This window comes from Euprymna scolopes, chromosome 13, assembly GCF_053919585.1.
Source record: "Euprymna scolopes isolate OS-2025 chromosome 13, ASM5391958v1, whole genome shotgun sequence".
Taxonomy (NCBI): Eukaryota; Metazoa; Mollusca; class Cephalopoda; order Sepiida; family Sepiolidae; genus Euprymna; species Euprymna scolopes.
In genome coordinates, this window is record NC_136494.1 from 41,789,172 (window position 1) to 41,813,503 (window position 24,332).

General features: G+C 33.3%; 1 protein-coding gene across 1 annotated transcript in view; it reads left to right on the forward strand.

The window, feature by feature from the left end:
- LOC145291988 (uncharacterized) overlaps positions 1-23,355 on the forward strand; it is a 50,287-nt gene extending 26,932 nt beyond the window's left edge. Inside the window, exons 2-3 of the mRNA XM_080137949.1 lie at positions 21,614-21,751; positions 23,132-23,355. Coding sequence (XP_079994075.1) covers positions 21,614-21,751; positions 23,132-23,307 — 314 coding nt within the window. The 3' untranslated portion in view covers positions 23,308-23,355. The remainder of the gene's footprint in view (positions 1-21,613; positions 21,752-23,131) is intronic.
- The last annotated feature ends 977 nt before the right edge of the window (positions 23,356-24,332 follow it).

Here is a 24,332-nt window from a genome sequence, read left to right on the forward strand (position 1 = left end):
GTGAGGGATGAGAGATTTAGGGTTCGTACATTTCCCAATAGATTTGTAAATGGCCAGAATAGACTAGGCAGGAGTTGAACCTGGTCGAACCAATTCTATAAACCTCAACGGTATCCATTAGGCTAATTATACTCCCTGCTTAATGGTGCATCTGATCTAAAACTAGATATAGTTGCATGATAGATTTTATCTATATTCTTACATATCTTTATTTAATACTAGAAAAATGTGACCTGTTGGGTCACCCACCCAAATTCGTCTGTTTAAAGCAGGAAAAATTTAGTTAGTAAAGTCAGTTAAATATAAAAAGACAAGATCTAAAATAAGTTACTCTCTGATCGTTATCCTCTCTCTCTCTCTCTCTCTCTCTCTCTCTCTCTCTCTCTCTCTCTCTCTCTCTCTCTTTCTCTCTCTCTCTCTCTCTCTCTCTTCTCCTCTAAGTTGCAGATTAAACCATATTAAGTTTAAATCTTTTTATTAATTCCTTTTTTATTACTTTCAGTTGCTGAGAGAGAGAGAGAGAGAGAGAGAGAGAGAGAGAGAGAGACTGTGTGAAATAAAGAGTGGAGATCAAACAAGATACTATGAGAAAGGAAGAAAGTGATAGAAACTTACTAGGAAATAGTCAATTACAAATTGCAACTAATTAGATCGCTTAAAATGGAATTATCTTTTAAAGATAACTCAATCCCAAAACTAATAAAATCTTTAGCATGTATTTGTGTGATTAAAATATATAGGAAATAAGCTTTAGAGAACCAAACGTTGATTAACTAAGCTTTAGTATAAGTAATTTGTATGATAGATAACCACCTTCGAAATGAATAACTGCCCTAATTCAAGGTCAAATATTTTATTTTGGGACACAAATTTATATAAGACTATATTGTAAATGAAAAATGTGCCTTATATATATATATATATAAAAAAAAAAAAAAGAAGCCATTTAAGAAGGTTGGCGCTTGAATCATCATAAGCTCTTAGAATCTGAGTGCATTTTAGGATGTTTCTGTATATTTAAATGCAAATGTCACTATTTCTTCATCATCATCATCATCATCATTATCATCATCATCATGTTGTGCCATTATCACAGATCTTCCTGACTGTCACAGCATTTCATTCTCTCTCCATCACACTAGGTCAATCTTCATAATTGCTTGACATGGGTTCTTTGCAGTCTCCTTGCTTAATTATATCCTTGCTTTGGAATCTGCAAAAGAACATTGTTGACAATTTATTCTCAGCCTCCTTGCAGTGCCCAGCAAATGTGATTCTTCTCTTTTTGATCATGATTGAGATCTGATAAAGATGTTCGTAGAGTTGCTCTCTTGTGAGCCTTTAGAAGATGTTAAAAGCAGCTCTTAGCATTCTGGTGTACACATTATTTAGTTTCTTCTCCAATAAAAAGTCCAGGTGTTATTTTCCATACATGCAATAACAGCTTGAACACTGGATTTAATAAAGTCACATTCTATCTGGGTAGAATGATTTGACTCCCATATTGCTTTCATTGTGTCCAATACAGACATGGCTTTGCTGGTTCATACACTTTCTGTACAATTTTTATTTGCAAATGTAAATGGACTTGTCAAAAAAAAAAAATGCCATAAACAAGTGTATCTTATTATATGTTTTCCAAATGAGCTAATATTTGATATTGATATACAAATAAGCATAAACTGTTTCTGTATATTTCGATAACAAAGTTTGTGATTTTTAATTTTATATTGTACTAGCAGTTCAGCCCGGCTTTGCTCGGACCCTATATACTATTCATAACTTTATGTGCATATATATTAAAAATTCTGACTCACGTCCAGGTAGCCTACATCTAAAATTTCAAGTATTCAGACCCAAAGTTGGCGGAAGAGTTTGGTAGAGTCTGCAAAAGTCAACTCTTTCAACTTTGATGTCTTCGCAGCCAAATTTTTGCCCAAAAACTGATTAAAAAGCTTGTTGCATGCCTGAATACCCTTTATGTAAAATTTCAAATGTTTAAACACAAAATTTGCTAGATAATTTGCTAGAGACCACAAAGGCCAAATCTTTTGAATTGGCAGCCAAATTATCGGCCAAAAAAACGATTAAAAACCTTGCCCTATGTTTGAAAACACTTTATGTACAATCTTAAATGTTTAGACCAAAAATTGGCTGAGTAATTTGGTAGAAACCGCAGAGGTAAATTTTTTATTAACTTTCACCCCAATTTTGCCCCCTTAACATTTATTGTTTTGGGCTCAAATCAAACTAAAATGTTTGATTCATGTCCAAGTAACCTACAAGTGTTTAGACCCAAAATGGACCTAAGATAATCTCGTCAGCATCAGACAAAGCCAAACTCTTAGCCAAGAACTTTGCAGCTAATTCTAACCTTTGCGACCAAGGCCGCCAACCCCCAATATTTCCTCCTGTATCAAAAAACACGCTATGTGATATACATATATCTGTACATGATGTTGCCAAGCTAATCAAAAACCTTGATTCCAGTAAAACAACTGGCCCTGACGGTATTCCAATTATAGTACTCAAAAAACTCCAACCAGAACTTGCGCCTATACTTACAAAATTGTTTAAACATTGTCTTAAGGAGAATAGCTTCCCATCACCCTGGAAAATCTCATTAGTATGCCCTGTATTTAAGAATTCAGGTGATCGCTCATCCCCCTCTCAGTACAGGCCAATAAGTCTCCTGTGTGTCATGAGTAAGTTGCTGGAATCTGTGTTAAATAGAGAAGTAATCAACCATCTCAACAAAAGTAACCTTCTTAGTGACACTCAATATGGTTTCCCTTCTGCTAGATCTACAGCAGATGTGCTTACAGTTATATCCCATAAGATTAGCAAATCTCTCAACGGAGGCAACCTTTCTAGGGCAATTGCTCTTGACATATGTAAGGCCTTTGATAGGGTATGGCATAAAGGTTTACTTCACAAGATCTCTAGCTATGGTATAGCTGGAAATGTCTTCTCAGTTATTAAATCATTTCTTTCTGATAGGTTCATAAGAGTAGTAGTTGAGGGGCAAAAATCAGAAGCTCACAGTATTAATACCGGTGTCCCTCAGGGGTCCATCCTGGGCCCAATTCTTTTCCTGATCTACATTAATGATCTTCCAAATCACATCCTTACATCATTTGTAGACATTTATGGTGATGACACTACCATTTATGGTAGCACATCTAAGGCAGTAAACGACCAAGTTATCTCTGATTCTATCTCCTCTGATCTTGAGCACGTGGTACAATGGGGAAAGGAGTGGGTGGTATGGTTAATGCATCTAAAACCAAGCTTCTCTCTTTGCATCATCAACATTCTGATCCACATTTGGCATCAATTAAAATGAATGGCTTTCGTCTTCAGGATAAAAAATATAAGAAATGTTTATTATAACAAGTATAAGAAATAATTATGATAAAAATACTAAACAGAATTATTATAAAAAGTATTAGAAATAATTATTATAAAAAGTATTAGAAATAATTATTATAAAATATAATATGAAAAATTATTATAAATAGTACTAAAAATATTTATTATAAAATGTTTCAGAAATAATTATTATAAAAAGTATTAGGAATAATTATTATAAAAATATACAAAATAAAAGTTAGAAAAAGTATTAGAAATAAAATTATAAAAAGTCTTAGAAATAATTATTATAAAAAATATAGGAAATAATTATTAGAAAAAGTAGTATAAATAATCATTATAAAAAGAATTAGAAATAATTATTATAAAAAGAATTAGATGTAATTATTATAAAAAATATTAGATGTAATTATTATAAAAAGTATTACAAATAATTATTATAATAAATAATAAAAATAATTACTATAAAAAGTATGAGAAATAATTATTATAAAAAGTATTAGAAATAATTATTATAAAAAGTATTATAAATAAATATTATAAAAAGTATTAGAAATAATTATTATAAAAGGTATTATAAATAATCATTGTAAAATTTATTGTAAATAATTATTATAAAAAATATAAAAACTAATAAGCTATTTGGTGACTTTAATGTCCACGACAAAAACTGGCTTGGATTCTCTACTCACACAGATGCAGCGGGCAGCACAACCCATAGCTTCGCTATATCTCACTCCCTATCACAAATTGTTACGTTTCCAACCCGTTTCCCTGACCAGGAAGAACAACACGCATCACTTCTAGATCTGTTTTTGACCACAGTTCCCGATGACTGCATAACGAAGGCCCACAGCTCACTCGGGAACGCTGATCATGCAGTGATAATGGTTGAAATCGCCCTAAACTCTAGACCCAAAACTGAAGAGCCAGTGCTCAAAACAACGAGATATTATAATAAGGCTGACTGGGAAGCCATCAGGGAACTAATTAGAGATGCCCCATGGAAAAATATTTTCTCTCTCCCTGCTGAACAATGTGCAAACGAGACCACTGACTGGTTCAAAACTGCAATCGAAGCGCATGTTCCCATACGGAAATTTTATAGTAAGCCCCACTCTCCCCAATGGTTTACATCGACTTGTGCAACTGCCATTGCTCAAAAGCAGCATGCATACCATAGGTTTAACCGACATCAGTCCAGTTCAAACAGACTGAAGTATATAGAAGCTAGAAATAACGTTAAGAAAGAAATAGCGACAGCTAAGAGAGAATTTACAGAAACCACTAAAAAGCGCATCGAAGCACAAAAACTAGGAACTCGAGACTTCTGGAAAATCTACAACAGTGTAGTAAATAATGGGCAATCAACAATTCCCCCACTAACCAACAATCACGAGGTTGTCTCCTCAGCAACCGACAAGGCTAACATGCTTGCCAGTCGGTTTGCCTCAAACTCCACACTGGACCCTTCCAACCACCCCCTACCTGACTTTCCTATGCGGACAGACGCCACACTAGACGATCTGAAAACCACCCCTGCTCAGGTGCATGCTATCATAAAAAACCTTGACACCTCAAAAGCATGTGGACCCGATCTTATCCCAGCTGTGCTATTAAAAAAGTGCTCAGCCGAAGTAGCTCCAGTTCTCTCCAAACTCTACAACAAATGCCTTAATGAAGCTTGCTTTCCGGGCTGTTGGAAAACTGCTTCTGTTGTACCAGTATTCAAGAATTCTGGCGAAAGGACAGACCCATCTAATTATCGCCCCATTAGCCTCCTCCCACTTTTTGCCAAAATATTTGAGACCATAATTAACCATGCTCTAGTCCATCATCTTACAGATGCTAAACTACTGACTGACAAACAATATGGATTTAGACAAGCCCGTTCCACAGCAGACATCCTAACTGTGATCTCTGAACGTATATACCATTCACTGGACAAAGCGGGGGAGGGCAGAGCGGTAGCTCTAGATATATCTAAGGCTTTTGACAGTAGAATCAGATCATACGGTATCACTGGTAGAATACTTAACATAATTAAATCCTTCTTAGATAAGAGAAAAATCCAGGTTTTCCTCGACGGTCGTACATCTAAACAATATGATATAAATGCGGGGGTGCCCCAGGGTTCTATCCTTGGACCTCTATTGTTCCTGATATTCATAAATGACCTCCCCGACAACATTGCCTCTGAGATGGGTATATATGCTGATGACGCTACACTCTATGGCAGGCACGACAGGAAGACGAATGAACACATTTCTAAAGAAATGGCAGAAACACTAGAGGAAGACCTCCAATCTGTAGTGGAGTGGGGACAAAAGTGGTTGGTCGCGTTCAATGCTGCCAAGACTAAACTAGTTTCATTCAATAATTACAAGAAACCCTATCTACCACCCATAGCAATGGCCAACGACTCTTTATCTGAGAGTCCATCTTTCAAACTGCTTGGCCTAACGTTCACAGGAAACATGAGTTGGAACAATTACATTGAAGGCATTGCCAGGGCCGCTGCAAGAAAGGTGGGCTCTCTCTACCGTGCTAGAAAACTACTAACACCCGAAAGTATCCTGTACCTCTATAAGGCCACCATTCGCCCATGTATGGAGTATTGCTGCCACATCTGGGCTGGTGCATCTGCTACTAGTCTCTTGCTCCTTGACAAGTTTCAAAAGAGAGTCACAAACCTGATAGGCCCTGAACTGGCATCTAAGCTTCAGCCTCTGTCCCATCGACGAAATGTTGCATCCCTCTGCCTTTTCTACAAGTATTTTAGGGGTGAATGCTCTGACGAACTGCAATCACTTGTGCCCCCACGACGTGAGCACCCTCGACAAACCCGACAGGCTGCTAAATCCCACCCCCACACTGTAGAGATCCCTAGATGTAAAAGATCTTTTTACTCCAATAGTTTCTTCCCCAGAACCGCTAGACTCTGGAATTCCATTCCAGGTCCCTGCTTCCCCAACAGTACTGACATGCAGAAGTTCAAGTGTAACGTGAACCGACACCTTGCTGCCCAAATCCCTACATAGTACCCCAGTAGTTGTTGCCCATGATAGTAGCCCCCTACACCAAAGTGGCAATTTGCCTTGTTTGGGGTGAAAATGTAAAAAAATAAAATAAAATAAAATATTATAACAAGTAGAAGTATTAATAATTATAAAAAATATTTAAAATAATAATTATAAAAAGTATTAGAAATAATTATTACAAAAAGTGTTAGAAAGAATTATTATAAAAATATTAAACATAATTATTATAAAAAGTATTAAAAATATTTATTATGAAAAGTATTAGAAATAATCATAAAAATATTAGAAATAATTATTATAAAATTATTAAAAATACCTATTAGAAAAACTATTAGAAATAATTATTATAAAAAGTATTAAAAATAATTATTATAAAAATATTTAAAATAATTATTATTAAAATATTAAAAATAATTATTAGAAGTAATCATTATACAAAGTATTAAAAATAATTATTAGAAAAAGTATTAGAAATGATCATTATAAAAAGTATTAGAAATAATTATTATAAAAAGTATTAAAAATAATTATTATAAAAATATTAAAAATAATTATTATAAAAATATTAAAAATAATTATTATAAAAATATTAAAAATAATTATCATAAAAATGTTCGAAAGATTAATTGTAACAAGTATTAGAAGTAGTAATCACAATAATGTGGCACTATTCTGGTCCAATTTGCCGTTCCTGTAAGATTTTTATTTTATGCACTATACTGACTCTATCTGGTATGGTTCTAGTCCTATTGCAGGACCAAAAGAGGCTCATTCTTCCGGATCATGGTCTCACGTTCTGATTAGATCCATGGTAAAATACCTTTCTAGATGATGGGCGTGGGAAACCATTTACTAGCATCTGTTATATTAATCATTAATTCTCTACAAAGTTAGAGAATTGATTATCTGAGTTCGCTGAAATGAAATGATGAATAAAAAGCTTTTATCTTTTCTTACAAAAAATACCATTTATTTCTTAACTTCCCATTATGCTCTTGGTATTAGTTGCAGCTCATTGCAATGGTCAACTACTTTGGTTGGTGTCTCGTGCAAAACTGATTTCTTTGCATGCTACAAGGAAAAATAACAGTTGTCCATCAAACAGACACTTTAAATGTCCACCATTTGCTTGTGTATGGAATCGACAATTATCACTTTTGGAACTTTGAAGAGTTTAAATTTTAGCCTGTTATACTCTCTCACCAATGAGTTAATTCAACATGAAACGAAGTTGTTTCAAAACATAATCAATGCCATCACAATTCTTTGCCCTTTTCAATTAGTGACGAGGTGAAAATATATTTGGGTTATGTTTCTTAGTCATGTTTGGCTCATGGTTACGGGAAAGGGGCGTATCTACCTTCATAGTAGTATTATCATTTTGAAACTCCTCTGTTATGTCAAAAGCGCTTTACCAAATTTGCTGGAATCTTTTATTTATTATTATTATTATTATTATTATTATTATTATTATTATTAGTAGTAGTAGTAGTAGTAGTAGTAGTAGTAGTAGTAGTAGTAGTAGTAGTAGTAGTAGTAGTAGTAGAATGTTATTATTTATGACACATCTAGTATTCTTCATTTCAAATTGGATGCAAACGTATCCAATAGTTTTGGCGCCTAAATTTATATACAGAGAAATAAAGATGAAAAAGAAAGCAGATAAATTTGAGAGAGAGAAAGAAACAGGAATAGATAGGAAGGAAGATACATGTTATCAGACTTATTAAAATTATAGAGAAGGTAGTAGCAGCAGTGATTACAAACGCTTACAATAGCAGCAGAGATAGCTCATGGTTAATGATATTGAACCTGTACTTAATTTCTAAGCTCGGTGCTGATTGGTGCAAGAGTTTAACTTCTTGTCTAACTTGCTTAACTAAGGGATACCCTTCATGTTCAGTGCGTGATGGGAGATTATAAAAAGGATAACACACTGTTTACCGGCACGACACTCTCAACAACTCATTACGTTGCTCGAACTAATATAAAAACTTTTCTCTTGGGGCGTAATAGCAACCTCTTCTTCCAGGCCTCTAGTCTTGAATTCTGTTACATATAGAGGTTTCATTAAAAGAGAGAGTCTTAGAGAGAGAGAGAGAGAGAGAGATGTTGTTGTAAGAGAGGTTGTTCATGTTATTATTCTTATATATTAAATGTTCATTCCTTAATTGTGTTTATGGAAGAAGAAGAAGAAGAAGAAGAAGGGGATAGTGTTCACTGTTCAGACATTGTATAGACATGATGATGTTTATGTCACGACATTTTATAACACAGACATATAATAACAATTTTGTAGGAATCACAAACATAAGACGACGTTCTACAAAAATATAGATGCGTTTATTCTTCACACGACCGGCCGTGATTTCCATCATCAAAAATTCAAAGCTTCACATTTTAAGTTTAAAAGTGATCGTCTCGCTTCTAGACGTTCGGACTCTCTCTGAGTTTCTCACTGACTAACCCTAACTAACTATCACTTCCTATATTGAGAAATCCATGCATGTCCGGCCACATGACTAAAATTCACATCCCCTCAACATGCGTGGACTTGCATGTTTCCAATATTATGATTTCCCAATAACCTATTTTTCTTTTGTTGTTTTCACAAAAGAATTCAACCTCCATATCTAATTTATTTAACCAATATTCTATTATCCACATTCTTTCTAACAATTGAATAGTTTATTTATTATTTATTTCATCCGAATTAACAATTTACTGGACATTCCATTTAAACCTATTGTTCTTTAAAACTTATGTCAAGGGTTCGATTTCTGCTTTCTCTCATTTTATTTTCATTTTAACTAATCTCTCTATTTTTATACTTACATGAAAAGGGGACAGCCCTTATCATATAACAATTTGACTTCGATAAGAAAACTCAGAATCTAACATGGCGACCGCCAACACATATGAACTAAATACTGCATCACACACGCGCACACACACACACACCTGCATACATGCATAGATGCGGCCTAACTTCAGCACTAGTGAACATGAACATTTTCAAATATGGACTTTTTCCTTTCCTTACTGTTGTGTCATGGAACAACAGTGAAAATAAGAACAAGCAAGTCAAGGTTCGGTTAAGGAACAAGTGTATTAACAATAATGTACAAAGATAGGAAAGCGTATATATCTGCTGGGCACTTGGCTAGCAGTTGAAGTGCAGTCGCATCTCTCTCATCGGTGTTGGAATTACTAGCGCTATTTATAGTTCTAATCGGTGTAAATTCCTCTGTTCAAGGAAGGCCAGTATAACACTTAAAAACAAGACATTCGTCATACCCTTCTTATATTAACTATTCTCTCTTCTCTACTACGGGAACATGTTATTTAACACCACATGAAGTTTCTAACCTTTTGTCTTTGTTCATATTCGTTGGCATATTCATTTAACACCTTTCTCTTCCATTCTTGTTTTCTTCCACAATAAAGTTGTTTCAAATGTTAGAATGATACTTTGTTTTTGATTCTACATTTTGGAGGGAAAGTGTTCAGATGTGAGAATATGTTTACGTACACAAGTGTTGAAGTCAGGCATGTTATTTAGTCCTCACATTACACGAAAGACATTTCCAACCAAGAGGGAAGGATCGTTACTTCAGAGTCAGCTGTTGTTTTGACTTGGTACTATGTGAACATTATTAAGCCTCTCATAGTATTCGTTATTATTCAACTGTCAATTTATCCTTGTTGTTGAATTTCTTTTTAATAGCCTTATTAGTAAAATAAATAAACAAAAAAATAATGCGACCGTTGATGGTAAATAAACATTTAATAGCAGCTGACCACCTTCACTATCGTTGGTCTATAAGTGAGGCTTTTGTCCCATTTCATATTTAATTATATTTAAAAATCATTGTAATGTCAAGGTATGTCAAGTCGTTTAGATTCTTAAGATAAATTGACCCTGTGTCACGTACCCCCCCCCCTCCCACCGTGTGTGGTGGAACAGATAAATACTGGAGATGATCGTCAATTAATAAGCGGCTATTGTCATTCTTAAGATACTAATCATCTTAAGATGTCATGTTACTTTCAGTTTTTAAATGTGTAGCAACCACTTACATACTTACAATTTGTGTTAGGAGAAACTCTCTAAATAGATTGCTTTGTGAGAAGAGATGCTCTTTTAAAAATTAAATAATGTTCATTGAATTTAAAATTGTGCAAAACGTTAAATAATTCAAAATATTAAAAAAAAAAAGAAAAAAAAAGAGAATGTATCACAGAACTAAAATATTTCTCCAGATTAATTTGTTGGTGGCTTGCTTAACTAAGAGATACCTTTCATGTTCAGTGCGTGATGGGAGATTATAAAAGGGACAACACACTGCTTACCAGCACGACACTCTCAACAACTCATTACGTTGCTCGAACTAATATAAAAACTTTTCTCTTGGGGCGTAATAACAACCTCTTCTTCCAGGTTTCTAGTCTTGAATTCGACTTCGATAAGAAAACTCAGAATCTAACATGGCGACCGCCAGCACATATGAACTAAATACTGCATCACACACACACACACACACACACACACACACACACACACACACACACACACACACACACACACACACACACATGCATAGATACGGCCTAACTTCAGCACTAGTGAACATGAACATTTTCAAATATGGACTTTTTCCTTTCCTTACTGTTGTGTCGTGGAACAACAGTGAAAATAAGAACAATCAAGTCGAGGTTCGGTTAAGGAACAAGGGTATTAACAATAATGTACAAAGATAAGAACGCGTGTATATCTGCTGGGCACTCGGCTAGCAGTTGAAGTGCAGTCGCATCTCTCTCACCGGTGTTGGAATTACTAGCGCTATTTATAGTTCTAATCGGTGTAAATTCCCTTTTGAGGTTGTTAATGTTGAATACAATTAGTTAGATAAAAGGACTTTATGATTTTAAGTTTTTAAAATGTTTTAAACTGATGATATAAATAATCGGTATGTACTACTGGACACAGTTTCATGTCATACCGTAGCCCATTATTCACTTTTAGATTTACTAAAACATCTGCTCTGTACTTTTTCGAAACAACTTATTGTATAGAACAAATTAAAAAAAATTTGTATAATATATTTTTTTTAATCTATTGAAGGTCATTTTGAATTGTCAACATACGCCTTGTAGAATCTTGCTTCCTTGATAACTGAAAACTTGACTCTGGTGAAAGGACTGACCTACAAAATTATCGCACCATGAGTCTCCTTCTACTTTTTCCTAAAATCTTTGAATCACTCTACTGATAGCCTGCCTCCTCAAAAATGCTAATCTTATTTCGGACAAACATTATGGATTTAGGCATATCTCTGAACATATATATTGCACATTGTATAGGTTAGGTAAAGCCAGAGCAATGCCACATCAATATGACTGTGCCTTAACGGTTGGAATTTGGACTTATATTATTTCTGAGCTTCATAAACAGCCTCCCTGATAAGTATATTTGCTAATCATACCAGCATGAGAGAATAAGAGTTTTGGTTTGGTTTGGTTAAACTATTCGAAAGCAACATTGGAAGGTTAGGTTCATGTTCTGTAGAAGCACCTCTCTCCTTTTAATGTTCCAAAAAGGGTCACTTGTACAAAATTTGAACCGGAATTTTCTCTTTAACTGTAAATATAAACAAATCTTAAGTGAAGTTTAGTTTAGTTTAAAAAATGGACATCTTGTTAGGTTCAAATTATCCGAAACGGCATTTTGTTTAGTTTGTCATAGGTATTTTTAACTGTCGAATTCCCTTATTTGGATATTCCTTTAATCTGATAAACATATGAAGCAGCTAACGAAATGTATGACTTGTTTTAAGTGTTATAGACGAAAGAACAAATGTTAAATGTATTGAAATAAAAAGTAAACACGGACGCCACTAATGTAAAAAAAAAAAAAAAAAAAAAAAAATCTAGAAAAGTCCCCAGTGTCGTTGGGGAGATGGAGAGGAAAAAATAATTAGTGAATAAATATTATGGTAACATTGATAAGTATGACTTGTTTTGGAATGTGACTCTGCTAGGAATGATTATACGAATTTATGATAACGAATGAAAGCGTCTGATAATGTGTGCAAAACCTACATCAGATATTGGCTAAAAGTCTGACCATATTGAATTTATATGTGGCGTCTTCGTTTGTAAAGTTATGTTTTTTCTAGCCAGGAATAATCATATCTATTTTATTATATATAGATAGATAGTGATAACTACAATTAATTATTTCGGGTATGTTTTACAATAGACAACATTATTTCTTATCTAAGTATGGTTCGTTGTCGAACGGCGTATCTTGATGGAATTTACTTTTTGTCTGTACGTTCTCGACGTGTGTTATGTCCTTGTTTCCCAGAAACATCGTTTCAAACACATAATTCAAGCTCTTCCATCACCAAGCACCTACACCCACCTTGTTTAACCTCGTGACCCTTATTTCCTTAGTCATCAGCTACAACAAGATGAAAGGGTAAATGAGATTCGGATTTAATTGATAATACCCTCAGCTTGTATAATTATGACCGGTTGACCTTGGAGAAGGCATTTTACAACAACAGTGGGGAGATGCCTAAGACATCGATCAGAATAGCTTCATCAATATTTGCAAAGAGATCGAGTTCGGGGGTTTCATCTTTTTGAATGTGCCGGGCAAACATAAATATGTAGAATATAAGGACAACACTTAATAACTGTATTGATTATCATCGTTAGTAGGTTCGTATGAAAATAAGTTAGTATTGGGAAGAGTTCACTTTTTTTATTCGTTTTACTTCGGCAAGTTTTAAGAAATTAAGGGGGCTAAATCCTCCTGGAGCTAACACTTGATTCTGTTATGATTTAAATTTATATTCGAGGGCTCTTTTTAGAATAGCTGCTGTTCCCTTTATGACTGCTATTTGTATTTCGTTATAGCTTGGTTTTCCAGGGATTGCTTCTAAGAATTTATGAAGATTGTTTTTTATTAACCCAGTTGCTCCTATCACAACCGGTATAATGTTTATTTCTTTCAGAGATCATGTCGTTTTCAGATCATTTTTTAGGTCCTGATATTTTCTTATCTTTTCCCGTTCAGCTCTGTTAAGGCCAAAATCATTTGGGACTGTGACATCGATAATGAGCGCAGTTCTTTCGGACTTGTTCCATATTACAATATCTAGTTTGATGGCATTGTCTTTTATGTATCTGCCCGCCATAGAATCTTTGTCATAGAACTCGGTCACTTTTCTGTTTGATGTTATCAGTGGTGGTTCATGTTCCCAGATGTTCGTCGATCTGTTAAGCTGCATCTCTCCACAGATCTTCCAATGGAGGTACTTACATACTTTGTTGTGACGGGCAGTGTATAGACAAAAGAACTAATGGTAAATGTATTGAAATAGAGACGTGTAGAGACGTTGATGAATGATTAGACTGACCTGTTGAAAGAGAGAGTTCATGGATGCATGTTGAAGTTAGTGAAGTTAATCGGGGCGTATGGACAAGGACAAAAGAGTCCTGTGAAAGAAAGAGAGTTCATGTTTGTACTGCATTGAAGTTCGTGTGCAGAGGTAGCCATGTTGGCTTGTTTGTATTCTAGTCAACACAAGGCCAACAGTCCAGGTAAAGTTGTGCCCAATAGCAGAGTGTGTAGTCAAGTGAGAACCTGGAAATTTGTCTTCTTGTTAACTCAGAGCCAACGGCCAGGGCGAAGTTGCACCCCAACAGCAAAATGTGTAGTCAAGCGAGAGCTAGGAAGAAAGAGAGAGAATAGCAGTGGGTTTAACCACGGCTACCGAGAGAGTAGGCCAGTGAACATGACAGCGTGACATCATTTCTTGATCAACTTGTAGGTATAGAAAGTTTCCGGTGTTCAACCACGTGATCACGCTAACAGGCATAAAAAATAGGGCTAGTGTTACCGAACGTCCATGTATGTTCTCCTAAATAGAAAGAACAATTCTTCATTTGAATAATAATTATTATAATTGCATATTGGGATAATTTTAATCTAATAAAATATAGTAAGTGGACTCGTTTTTTAATTTTTATTTCTATCGGAGAAAGTCGATTATTTCATTTTTTTTTTTTTTTTTTTTACTGCAAACAAACAATTTTTATATAATATTTTTCAGTCCGTTCTTTTAATAATAAATAAAACTTTTCACTGAGTATTTCCAAATATTTTAAAGTTCGCATTTTTCACAACAATAAACTTCACAACAATTCGCATTTTTCACAACAATAAACTTCTTTTTTTATGATCGATGAATTTTCAATATTTTAGCACCGGGCGTAATTTATTGTTTTGAAATATATTTAAAAATTCCAAGTTTTGGTTTTTAATTGTAAATAATTTATATGACTGAAACATTTTAACTGTAAATAATTTAAACTGTAAACATTTTAACTGTAAATAATTTACATGACTGAAACGAGAAATTAAATAGGAAACTTTTTATTCTCTCCCGAGATATACGAACACCACAAATTAATTAAAAATTCATTAACTAATCAGTTTTAATTAGTTTCGATATGAACTAAAAATAAAGAGTATATTAAATAAATATTTTCTTGTTTTATCTTATAAATAGATGTTGTTTGCACCGTGCTGAAATATTATTTAGAAAGCTATTTTTAACAGGGGGCTTCTAACTATTATGTACTTTCATCTAACAATTTAATGAAAAAAAGGGGGGTCGTTTTACTATACACATAGATTCGAAAAAGTTGTCAAAAAACAAATATATAACAAATAAATGTTATTAAAGGCAAGATAAGTTACTTTTCTAACAAACTGGATAAATTTTTAGTGTTTTTATTTAATGTAAAATGTTTATTCGGTTCGAAAATCATAGTGTTTATCGATACATTTGAAAAAGACAAATGGCGGCGAGCTCGCTGTTGAATGCGTTAAGTTTGGGAAAATAAGTTCAAACTAAAAAACTATACAAAATACTGTTAGAAACTCACTCAATATATGTTACCGTGACATTGGCTCACATATATTGAATGTATTTCTAACATTATTTTGTAATACAATATTGTAGATGTTTACTATATTTTCTTAGTCTTTAACTAATGTTCACATTATAGTATGATTGTCTTTTAGTAGTTATGTAAACTTCATTTTCGTATTCATGTATTCTGCACTGAAAATGAAAATGAAGATTATAGAGGAGTTTAGGATTCCTAACCATGTAACTGATGAAAATGCACTATACATTTTGATGAAAAACATGGGAAAAAATGAACATACAAGTAGAAGAACAGAAACCAAAACTTTAAATATAATTTCTGTATTTAAAGTAATAGTTATTTAAATATTTCAACATATAATCTTGTGTGGAAAATCCAGCTTCCCAATAAGGGGCACTCTGGATAGGAACAAAAATAATCTCAGTCATGAAAGATTTATCCTCCACCGACCGAGGACAGAAAACGTGAACTGTAGCATCAAAACAGATACTACACTGTGATCTTATTCTGAAGGCCAAGAAATGTTTGTGTTTAATATGTTTCTTTAATTGTTTGTTCCCTAAATTAATACTTCAGTTTTATCATTATTAGATTGTATATTGCTTTAAAATTATGTAATTTTACATAATATTTATATTTTATATTGAATAAAGTTCAGTTTCATATTAATTGAATTGGGTTCCTTTTATTTTATTTTTTAAAATGCTCGCATGACAGTGATAGTTTGACAAATCTTACCTACATTGCAGCAGACATTTTTCAGTTAACAGGCCTTCTATATCTCAGTGGTCGTGGTTTAACCTGTTATAAACTCAGTCAAGTGGTCAACTGGCCTGAGAGCTAGCCTCATTGGACAAGTCAGAAAGGAAGTTGACTGATATGATGTTACAAAACTAAACATATTCTTCCCAATACTAACTTATTTTCATACGAACCTACTAACGAAGACAATCAATACAGTTATTAAATGTTGTCTTTCTATTCTACATATTTATGTTTGCGAGTATATGTTGCTACAAGTATTTACTGGCAGTTATAAGAACTATGCAACTATCTAAAGACGACAATTCATCATATGGTCTTTTGTTAGACTGAAAGTTGTGATCAGATTGTGTACGAGCTTCTGCTGATACCAGAATTTCGCGAATCTGTTTCCTACATACATTTCGCTCATTTCACCTGTACTAAAAATGTATTCAAATGACACTCTCTCAAAATTTACGCTTGTTGATCTAATTTTCCTGTTTACCAACGTAGGGCCATAATATATAACAGTTGTTCTGTTTTATTTACACTTTCATAGAAGATACAAAAGGATCGGCCTTTGTGGTCTTTTTTTAAATGCCATTTTTTTTTTTTTTTAGGAAAACAATATTACTAATTTTGGAACACTGAAAACATTTTTATATTCCGTACAAATTTCAGTATTCCAAAATTTGTAATATTGCAAAAAATATATTTAGAAACAAAAAACATAGTACATCAGTAAGTGCTTTAACAAAATTAAGAAAGGCCGGCCATTTTGTATTTTCTATTGTAAACAATACACAGTATAACTCCTATAGTTTGAACATCCGCTTCGTTCAAATTAGAGGATGCTGTTCAAGTTTCGTGATAAAAAAATGTGCTGCAGTTAACTTTAATTTTCTAAGAATTAAGAAATAGTAAATGAAATTCATTGCTATATGATACTTCAAGTATTTGAGTTTACGATATATTGCAAGAATTGTTAAATATTATTACCAAGAACAAAAACATTGAAAATAAATTAAATCTACTCTTAATTGTTAGGTATTTATTACCTCTACATCTACAGAAATCATACATTTATGTAAAATAAAGTTTTTTTATTTATTCATTGAATGAGTCTCATTGCAGTTTCTATTTTCATCAATTGAGCTCTCGGACGCTGCCATTGTATTACATAAGCGATCACGAAAATCTACAATTTCTTGGCTCTGTAGCTTCTTTATGATTATATCTCTTCAGAGTGACATTGCTTGCAAAACATAGCTGTCATTAAAGTAAGAACTTTTTTCTAGAAATTTTATAACCGTCTCCATAGACTTTTCTGCATCATTCCATGATATTGCTTCATCAGAGTGTTCTTGGATATTTACATTAGGATCAAGAGAATGTGAGCTGTCGCTATTTTCATCACCGTTACTGCCTTCAGGATATTGATCAGTAGTTTCCTCATCTTGTTGCACCCACATTTCAACACATTTGCATTAAGTGATTTAAGAACAGTGTGGTTGGTCGGTAACCGTTTGGTTTCAAGAATTTTTTCTAGACCAGATGTATTCTCTGATTCTTTCAATTCAGAAGCCTTTGGCGCTGGGCATAATTTACCCCATTAATGTGGTTGCTCGAACTTGATTCCATGCACTTGTGAGAGAATATATGGCATCTTTGATAGTAAACTGGCGCTGAAAATCGCTTATACTCACGGTACTATTTATCATATTCATCATGAAATCATTTCTGTAGAAACATTTCAAGTTCCAAATAACCCCTTGATCCATGGATTGGATGCGAGAAGTCACATTAGATGGTAAGTAGCACACAAAAATATTCCCGTAAGATGACACTAGTTCTGACTCAGGAGGATGTGCTCTACAATTGTCCAACAGAAGCAAGCACTTTGAATCAGGTTTGCCTAATTCAAGAAAATGCCTCTGGACAACTGGCACAAATTCTTGCAAAAAACATTTTTTAAACAACTGTTGATTCATCCATCCATTTCGTGAAGAATAATGGGATACTGGCAAAGGCGAAACTCCTTTCAATGCTCGGAGACACTTTGATTTGCCGATGACAAGCTTATGTTTATGAGTTCCAGAAGCATTAGCGCATACCATCACTGTTAGTCTTTCTTTATTCAATTTGAATCCTTTTATTTTCTGCTCTTCGGATCCGGCTAATGTTTTTGTAGGTAAGCACTTCCAATTTACGCCACTTTCATCAGCGTTGTAAACATCCTCTGGTGTTAAACAATAATCGGCAATTATCGTGTTGAATTTGTCACAATAATTTGATACTGTGTGCGTATCAGTAGACCGTTGTTCGCCTGACATTTTTAATTGTCTTATACCATGTCTACTCTTAAAGCTCCTAAGCTAGCCTTCACTGAATTTCATATCTTCTGTGATATTCAACTCTTCCTTAAGAGATTTTGCTTTAGCAATTAACATGGGCCCAGATAGTGCTACACCTTAATTCCGTTTTGCTACAAAGCACTCATGCAATATTCGATCGAATTCAACTTGCTTTGGTCTGCAAAGAGTCCTTCTTTTGACATGTCTTTTATTTGAAGAGAAAGGAGCAGCCTTCAATATTTCCTCCTTTTTCTCTTTGATGTAAAACAGCGTACTTCTTCCAATCTTATAATCTCTCAATATAACGCTATAACTCCAGCATCTAATTTTTTCTTTAATTTGACGTTTTTCGAGTAATGTCAGTGTCACTTGTTTTCTTTTAGAGTTGCAAGCCATTGTGATGGGTTGTTTTACACTATTTTAAATATAGCAATCTGAAAAAAAATTTACAGTTAGTGTAAATTAATTATGAATAGCTAATCTACATTAATTACATAATACCAATATTAACATTTCTGCGCAATATCTGACTAAACCATGTAAACAGTTTTACTGCAACTCCGCATCAAATATGCTAATACAATTTCCATGACGAGACAGTTCAAGTTAAGAGAAAGTCCAGGTTTAGAAGAAGTCCAAATGAGAGGAAGTCCAACTTTAGAGGAAGTTCAAATTAAAGGAGTTTTACTGTATTATCAAATTTTAATCTAATTTATTAGCACTGTGAAATTATTGTTTTATTATACTTTGTTTGGTTTTCACTGTATTATTTTGCTATTAAAAAGCACATTGTTTATGACACGGTGTAAGGTGTTCATCCACCACGTTTTGTATTAAGTTTGGAAAATGTCTTACATTTTTAATCTTTTAAGTTTAGTATTATGTTCATTGTGGTAGCGGTACAAGGTTCCATTGTATGAGAGGTGGGCGTGAAGTTTTGTCAAGGTGAATTAATAGATGGAAAGTGTGTTTTAAAGTCAATGGTTATTCTCATAAATTAGAATATAATCTTTTTTTTTTAATTCAAACGGAAAGACTATAGGGGGTTATCTTCACATGGACTAACTTCTGTAATATTAACAAAACAGTCCTTAAGCAAAAGGAAGACAAAGACTGTATATAAATAAAAATGTTGTATTTATTTGAGTGCTGGGTGTAGGTTACCGAAAGTTTAAACAGTGAAAAACAGGAATTAAGAAAAAATTAAATTAAAGAATTAAGAAAAAACATTTGTTGAGCTCTATGTCTTCCAACTATTCAGTGGATAGAGGCAAGGGAGGGGATTTTTTTGTGTGTGTGTGCCTAGAAGTAGTTCTTCAAAGCAGAAATTAACATGCCCAGAAGTATAATTGTCACTTATGTGACCAAACCACCTGGCAGGGCTGCTCTCCACCAGATGAAATAAATGTTAATGTTTATGACTGTTATAGGACAACACTTCGCTTTTTCGAATTGAGTAAACCCTTATGATGTCAGTTCATTGAAAATCTTGTCATTAATCTAGTTGAATTTGTCTCCAAGTTTTTCTTAAATTTGTTGCAGTCAACACAAGAAACAGAAATCCTACAACAAAATGGAGATCTCCAATAAGCTTCCCCCACAACTCTACACGGTCAGCAAAAGAATTGGTTTTATTATTTTTTTATAGATGTATTGTAGATATTGAATATGAATTGCCATTCAATGTTTCGTTTTGTTTTGTTTTGTTTTGTTTTGTTTTTTTTGTTTTGTTTTGTTTTTTTTCAAAATAAATTTCTCATCTAAATTGTTGAAGTTCATTTTTATAGGAAACCAGTTTTGACTAAAATTAGTGTATACATTTCTCGAGAAGATCAGATTTTTCAAGAGAAACAAAAATGTTGATATTTTTTCACGGTTAGAATCATATACACTAGAAAAGTAAAATATTTTTTAATTATTCTTGTAAAACAAAAATATTACAAAAAAATTGAATTTATTTAAAATCAAAAAGAATTATGCAAAAATCAAAACAATTACCCGTTCACAAATTTACCAGATAGCATTTCTAAACAAAAACATATGTGATCGAAAATCATAAAAGTGAGTTAACTTACGACTATTCATAATCAAAGTACAGACAAAGTAGAAATACGTTTTTTTTTAGCGTTGAAAATATGTTTAGGAATGAAATAATGTCTGATAAATTCTACTGTAGCAGTCACATATTCTAATTGTATTACATACAACTTTTCTTTCATGTAAATCAGTGGTTCTCAACCTTTTTTTACTCATGGACCCCTTTTCCGTTCTTTTCATCTTGGTGGACCCCTTCATAACTATTGGTCATAAGACAATCTTCTATTTTTCGCTCATATAAATTTTGAGGTTTTAATAATCAAAGAAATATTATATAATTAAGCTTTATTTTTAAATGAAAACTGATTTAATGCAAATAAAGTATTCTACAACAACTATAATAATTATGATAATTTTGTTATGTTTTGCCTGTGGACCCCCAGAAATATTTCATGGACCCATAGGGTCCATGTGGACCCCGGTTGAGAACCCCTGATGTAAATGGACAAGTGTACCGCTAAAATCAGAAGCGCTGACGTAGTAACACAAATCATATTTCCCACTGACCACAGTTGGAGACAGTAAGCTGACCAGAACATGTTGCATCATACTCTTTATAAAGACAGACTGTTAGCTGTTTTAATTATGTTTTAAAAAGGTGTTTTTATTTAAAACTTTGATATCGTATATTAATTAACTTTTGGGGTCAGATCATGTTTATTTACATTCAAGGGATGCATTTCTAGAGTCATCTTTCTTGTTAGATTAATTTTCTAAGCAACTATCAATGTGTCTTTCAGATCAACCTGTTAGAAATAAATTTGATCAGTGTGATATACAAGACCGTATGGGTGGTCGTGGTCTGGTAATATCCAGCACAGTTTCTATTTAGCGCATAGATGAGACCCTAGCAGGTATTACCACAATTTCAGGTCAGAGTAAATTATTATGAGTAATGGCAACTAAGAAATGACTTCTTACCCCACCACCACCACCACCACCAGATGTAATTTGATGTCTTCTCCAGGAAATGAAATTTGTTGAGAATTTTTTAAAGTCATTTTGTCATCTTTTTCTTTTGTTTTTCTTTCTCAGCTTGGTTCCGGTCAACACAAGTTTTGGCAACACTTGGAATCATCTGCTCTTTGGCTGGTTCCCTAATTCTCTTGTACATCACAATAGCAAAAGAAGGGGCTTTTAGGAAAGCTATTACCACTTTTTTTGGCTTAACAGGTGAGTCACTGTAAGATTTTAGTTTTATGTGGCAATTATTATTGTATCATTATAATAATTAAGAAAATTATGTTAAATAAGCTAAAACCACAGGAATTGACATAAATGAAGATAAATGTTTAATTGTAAAAAAAATGATACCAAGTTTCAAAAGACATGTTTAATGCAGAAAATATTAGATGAGTTTTCTTTTCCTCACCTATTTCCTACAAATAAAAATGGACTGCAGTTATTTCTAGGGTTAGCCAATCTGCAGCAAATTTGTACCAAAATATTCTGACAGAATTTATGAGTTATTTATTTGGACCACACAGTGTAATAGGTTTTAACTCTTGCAAAATAAAATAAAATAAAATAAAAACACAACAGTGATCATGATTTTCAATTCTAAAATGGATGTTACATTAACCATGGATGCTTGAACTGAGAAGACATTTAAAAGAAAGAGCATAATAAGCAAAAGTTGTTATACTTATGTTATACTTATGTACCGATGTAGTAAAAAAAAGAAAATAAATGTCATGTTTTTTTTTTTATGAGCGTCACATGAATTTCTTTGATTTATGGTTGCCTTCATGAGAATCTATTTCCCATTTTTTAACTCAACATAGAATTCAGTCAGGGGACCGTCAACAGATGTATACTGCAATGTTGGTTCAAAAGATTTTCTTATGGCCAACAACTTCGAAGATGAAGAAGATCGTGTGTATCTCTCTAGAGTTGACAACATCGATTTGAAGTTATTATTCAAAGAAAATCAACATGAAAAAATTGCTGAAAGGCCAGTCTAACAAAAGTTCTGAGAAACCAAAGAAGCTCGAACAAAGACGATTCTTCTATTGGTCATAAAAATTATATACAACGAAAAAGGGGTCCTTTATAATAATCTGCAACAACCAGCTCAGTGATTGGACCAAGTGCTGGAACAGTTCTCTAAATCCTGGAAGCATCACAATAAAGTGATGTTGACTGTTTAGTTGGTTAATCAACTATAGCATCATGGAACCTTGAAAAACAGCCACTGTAAATAAGAAACCACAGAAACTGCAGTGTATGCATAAAGCACTCGCTTTAATCAACAGGAACTGCACAATCCTCCTGCACCATTACATTCAGAAAATGTTTATAATGTATGCACTCGTCATGGAACAAAAAAAATGTCATCTTCCAAAAATTACGTAAATTAATCAAACAGTTTGTTTTTAATATAGAAAATCATTTTTACAATTTTTAATGATTAAAAGTCTGTTGTAGCCATTCAAGGCTGAGTTAAAACTTTTTTTATGATTTTCCATGGAAAAATTCATCTAAACAACGAAGATTTCTTATTAATTTCCATACAAAAAATAATCTAAACTATGATTATTTTTATCTTTGTAGGTCTGCTGACACTTGTGGCCGTTGTGATCTTTGTCGGCTTCGCTCCCAAAAATGAACACGTCGACTGGAATGGTTATATCTGGTGGCCAATTTCTTTCTCAGTGGTGGGTTCGCTCATAGCTTGGGTGTCGGCTCTAATGAACAGTGTCCAAATGGTCAAGGAAGATTCCATTTGACAAACAATTAATCCAGTTTTGCAGGAAAATTCTAAAAACATGTTTTCAATAAATGATTATAAAAAATATTAACAACTATTTATTTATTTATTTATTCTACGGACTTTGTCTTGTTCTTCGTTGTTATTTGTACACCTGTCAACATTTCATCTTGACATTGATGTTTTTCTAATATTTTTTATCAATTTCAAATAAAAATAGTTTTGTTAACGTGCGTGTTGTTGAAGGATTGTATATAGTGTATAAAAAGTATTGCTATTAAAAGCAATGAAAATGGGATATTAGCCAGTTTATTAGAAAATTATCTGAGACATCATGTGAGGTGGATAAAACGACAATATTCATGAATTCAATAATTGTCGACAAATTTTTGACCAATGTATTGTATCGAATCAAAGATGGTACAGTAGCTGATTTTTTTTATATTTCGAGGAAAATCTCCTTCTAAAAAAGTCAGAAATTTTCTTTCAATTCAAAGCATGTTTTTCACGTATAAGCTAGAAGCAGAAATGTTTTTAGCAGTTCTACAAAATATTATTTATGATTATATTCATTTAATTTCTTTAATTGATTGATTAGTATGGATGGAGCCCACCTGCTTTGCAGCAGCTGCAGCAATGCCCTCGGTGTATCTGTTCCAGCTAATGTTTTATGTGAACGTTAAGCCGAAGAGTTTGAACAAAGTACTTTCACGTAATGTCTCATCAGCCATAGCTATTGGTGGTTGAGAAGTTTTCTTATAATTATTAAAGGAAACAAGCTTAGTCTTGGCAGCATTGAATGGGATCACCCATTTATGTTCCCATTCCACTACAAACTAGAGGTCTTCATCTAGGGTTTCCGATATTGCCTTAGATATGTTCATTTGTTTTCCCCTCGTGCCTGCCATAGAGAATGATATCATCTGCAAATATACCCATCTCAGAGACAATTTTATCAGGGAGGTCATTTATGAATATTAGGAATAATAAAGGTCCAATGATCGACCACTGCGGTACATCTGCATTTATATCATATTGTTTTGA